This window comes from Neophocaena asiaeorientalis, unplaced genomic scaffold, assembly GCF_003031525.2.
Source record: "Neophocaena asiaeorientalis asiaeorientalis breed wild unplaced genomic scaffold, Neophocaena_asiaeorientalis_V1.1 scaffold461, whole genome shotgun sequence".
NCBI lineage: Eukaryota > Metazoa > Chordata > Mammalia > Artiodactyla > Phocoenidae > Neophocaena > Neophocaena asiaeorientalis.
Window position 1 is genome coordinate 859010 of NW_020173230.1, and position 4453 is coordinate 863462.

At 56.4% G+C, this 4453-nt stretch overlaps 1 protein-coding gene across 1 annotated transcript in view; it reads right to left on the bottom strand.

The window, feature by feature from the left end:
* Positions 1–4453, bottom strand: part of TECPR1 (tectonin beta-propeller repeat containing 1) — a 26044-nt gene that overhangs the window by 12022 nt on the left and 9569 nt on the right. Inside the window, exons 9-12 of the mRNA XM_024745438.1 lie at positions 4261–4406; positions 1228–1595; positions 735–880; positions 1–142 (exon numbers count right to left, since the gene is read on the bottom strand). The exon at positions 1–142 is cut by the window's left edge and continues 14 nt beyond it. Of these exons, the coding sequence (XP_024601206.1) occupies positions 1–142; positions 735–880; positions 1228–1595; positions 4261–4406 (802 nt within the window). The remainder of the gene's footprint in view (positions 143–734; positions 881–1227; positions 1596–4260; positions 4407–4453) is intronic.

Consider the following 4453-nt stretch of genomic DNA (forward strand, 5'->3'; position numbering starts at 1 on the left):
GGACCACGTAGTAGATGAAAAGGATGCTGTCCCGAACCCCATCGTGGCCCGTGAACTGTTCCAGGGCCACACGGACATCCACCCACTTGTGGGGTTTCCAGTCGCACCACCACTGCAGGGCCCCCGTCTTCACCCACACCGACTGCAGCACAGCGGGACGGTGGGACAGGTCACAGGCAGGCCCTGGGGCGCCACACTCCGGCCCAGTCCCCGGCACCCCGGGGCCACTCTGCTCCCTTCACTGCCACACTGGGGGCTCCTGCCCGGCCCTCCTGGCTAACCCCCTTCACCCTGAGGACAGAAGTGACGCCATCAGACACCGCCAGGCCCTGAGCCAGCGAATTGTATGATTCTCAAACAGTCTGTGGGATCGGCACTGTTACCCCATGCTCTGGATAGGGAAACTGAGGCCCGGGAGGTTCTGTGCCTGGCCCGATGTCAGAGAGAGTCAGCGGCAAAGCCGGGACCCACGCCACCCGAGACGCAGCCAGGTCCTCTGTGCCTACAATGCAGTGGGGCCCGCACGGAGTTCTTGAAGGCAAGTGAATCAACAAACGGACTCATTGCTTCATCTTTGATTCTACACGGGCCTGGAGGGGACGGCTTCACATCCGAGATGGACAGACAGAAGGATGGCTGCATCCATCTGTGTCCCTCCCACCTACCTCAGGGCTGGCATGCAGCAGGTGCTCAATGAATGTGTGCTGGAAAAAGTGCACCCGGGCACTGCCCACCTGCTCCACGGCCTGCTCGTAGTGTCGGAAGTTCTCCAGCTCCCGCTTGGTCCTTTCTGTGAGCTGCTGGAAGATCTGCTTCCGCCAGGCGGCGGTCTGGGCCGGCGTGATGGACAGCGAGAGCATCTGCATGGAGGCGGACAGGCCTGCGGGCCGGTCGGAGCCTCAGGGCTGGGCAGCAGGCCAGGCCTCTCTGCTCTGTTTTTCACCAGCCCTTTCTTTCTAGAAAGCTACCATCTCTGTAACATGTCCCGTGAGCCCTCCCTCCCATCATTCACCCTGATGGGAAAGTTGATGTCCCCCAGGTCAGCCTAGAATGGCCACCACTGCTGGGACAGGGGGAGGGAAGGGGCTCCAGGCCCACGCCCTTCCTCCTGACAGCCTGGACTGGTCTTGGAAGGCTCCAAGAAAGATGGGCTGAGCACGGTGGGGGCATCAGGCCTGCCCCACCTCCCCTGGGGCACCCTCTGGGGCGCTGGGCCGCTGCCCTTACCCGAGTGGACGGTGAACCATTTGAGTGTGGTGTGGGCCTCCACGGCACAGCCTCCTCCGGACACCCAGGCCCACAGCGCGTGGCAGTTGGCGCTGTCGGGCTCCTCCAGGCCCAGCGGGAGAAGCGCCAGTGAGGAGAGGTTGGTGGCCTCGGGAAAGTCGGCGGCCGCATGGCTGGGCCCTTTCTTGGGCTCCTTCAGGTCGATGTTGGTCCAGGGCAGCTCGGCCGGGGCGGAGGCAGGGCCAGCGACCTCCACGTCATGCTCAGGGTCAGGGTCAGGGTCAGGCCCCGGTCTCTTGGCTTCCGAGTCGCTTGGCACACGGGACTCACCACCACCCCTCACCTCGTCGCCAAAGAAGCAGCCGGCGCTGGAAGGAGAGGGGCAGACCCATGATTCCCTCGGGGAAGGACCATGCGCTGTGTGACCCCTGGCCAAGTCATGGCCTCTCTGTGCCACACACACCAGTACCTGCTCCCCAGGGAGCTGGAACCCCTGGGAACTTTTTTTTAATTTTTGGCTGCGTTGGGTCTTCGTTGCTGCATGTGGGCTTTCTCTAGTTGCGGCGAGCGGGGGCTACTCTTCGTTGCGGCATGTGGGCTTCTCATTGCGGTGGCTTCTCGTTGTGGAGCATGGGCTCTAGGTGCGTGGGCTTCAGTAGCTGTGGCATGAGGGCTCAGTAGTTGTGGCTCGCAGGCTCTAGAGCATGGCTCAGTAGTTGTGGCGCACGGGCTTAGTTGCTCCACGGCATGTGGGATCTTCCCGGATAAGGGCTCAAACCCGTGTCCCCTACATTGGCAGGTGGATTCTTAACCACTGCGCCACCAGGGAAGTCCCACCCTCAGGAACTCTGAAAGGTCCCCAGGCCACACCCAGACCAACCAAATCAATGTTAGGTGGAGATCTGGCAGTATTATTAGTTTTTATCGTAAAATACATGTGATGTAAAATGTACCATTTACTATGTTGTGCAACCACTACCAATTTCCAGAACCTTCTCATCTCATCATAGAAACCCTGTACCCATTAAGGAGTCACTCTCTAGCCTCCTCTTTTCCCCCAACCTCCTGGCAACCACGAATTCGCTTTCTGTCTCCATGAATCCGCCTGTTCTGGACACTTCATATAAATGGCATCGTACAGCACGTGACCTTTTGTGACTCGCTGCTGTCAATTAGTGTACGATGTCAAGAGTCATCCGTGCTGTAGCATGTGTCAACACTTCCTTCCCTTGTATTGCTAAATAATATTCCGTTGCATGGATAACACTATGTTTTATTCATCCATTGATGGACATTTGAATTGTTTCCACGTTTCAGCTATTGTGAATAGTGCTTCTTTAAATATTCATGTACAAATTTTTGTTTGAACATGTTTTCGGTTCTTCTGCGTATCTATCTAGGAGTGAATTTGCTGGGTCCTGTGGTGACTCTATCTTTAACTTCTTGAGGAACTGCCAGACTGTTTTCCAAAGTGGCTGCCCCACTTTACACCCCACCAGCAGTGCAGGGGAGTTCTAATTTCTCCACATCTTGTCAACACTTGTTACCGTCTCCCTTTTTGATTACAGCTATTCTGGTGGGTGTGAAGTGGTATCTCATGTGGATTTTTTTTTTTTTAATGTGGTTTTCCTTGCATTTCCCTCATGTCCCACGACGTTGAACATCTTTTCCTGTGCTTGTTGGCCACTCATGTATCTACTTTGGAGAAATGTCTATTCAAGTCCTTTGCTCTTCTGAGTTGAGTTGTTTTATTTTTTTGTTTTTGAGTTGTAAGAGCCCTTTATGTATTCTAGATAACAGACCTTGCTAAATATATGATTTGCCACTATTTTCTCCCATTCTGTGGATTGTCTTTTCATTTTCTCGATAGTGTCCGTGGATGCACAAAATTTAAAAATTTTGATGAAGTCTGATTTATCTATGTTTTCTTTAGTTTCTTGTGCTTTGGGTGTCATATTTAAGAAGCCACTGCCAGTATATGTATAGCTGATTCACTTTGTTATAAAGCAGAAACTAACACACCATTGTAAAGCTATTATACTCCAATAAAGATGTTAAAATATATATATATATATACACACATATATTTATATATAAAAAGAAGCCACTGCCAAGCCCAAGGTCATGAAGATCTGGCGTCAGTGGTTCTGGAAATTCTCAGCTGATCCCAATGTGCTGCTCCCTTTGAGAACGGCCAGCTGAAGAGCCTAAACCCTCAGGTGAATGTGAGCAAACCCTGCCTGGCCAGCCTCCGGGCATCTCTAGAGCGCTGACCACCAAGCTGGGGGAGCAGAGGGTGTGGACCAGCGTCTGAGGGGGGCCCAAGCTGCAGTCGGACGGCAGCCGGCTGCAGAGTGCTGTGCCGAGGGCCCTGGGCCCCACGACCGGGCAGGTGAGCGCTGGTGGCGCCCCCAGCCGAGACGCTAAGTCACCTGCCTGCGTTCTGAGGGCCAGTGGGCAGGGCTGGGATGGGTCCACACGCCCTAACCCCAGGGATCTCAAGGCGTGGTCCCCAGAACTGCGGCAGGAGCACACCTGGGACCTTGCAAGACACGCAAAATCTCAAAAAAGTAGCTCTGGGGGCGGGGCGTGGAGATCCTCGGGAACGAGTTCTCCAGGTGATTCTGGGGCACGTCTTAATTCAGGGCCTCTTCTCCAGGCTAGAAACCCTCCATCTTCTTCTCTGCCTTCCTTTAACACAGGGGCCGGAGCATCCTCCCGCAAAGAAGGCTCTTGTCTCCCAGACCTTGAGGCTTCAGGACCAACAGGCCAGCCCTGCTCTGGGACAGCCCCCAGCCCCTACATGGGAGGACATCCTGGCCTCGCCCAGCTGCCCTCTCCCACCTCCCGCGTGCTGCCCCCGACCTCGGGCCGAGCAGGACCCCAGGCACAGGAAGGGAGAAGGCCACACAGCCGCGGCTCTCGTGGGTCGGGACCTGCTTTTCTCCCGCCTGGGGTGAGGCCGGGCAGCAGCCTCCTCCGACACGGCCCCCCACCCCGGACTGACCCCGCGGAGCCCCACCACCTGACCACCTGAGGAGGCTGGACAAGCTGCCCGAGTGTGAGCCATCACACTCCCGGCCGGCGACGATGGCCTTCCACGTCTTCCCGCTGAGCTCGCTCTGGGTGACGCCGTGACGGAAGTACAAGGCCCGGTCCGCCCAGCCGATGCCCCAGACCTGGAACAGAGAGAGGTGCAGCTGCGGGGGGGTGGGGGGTGGGGGTG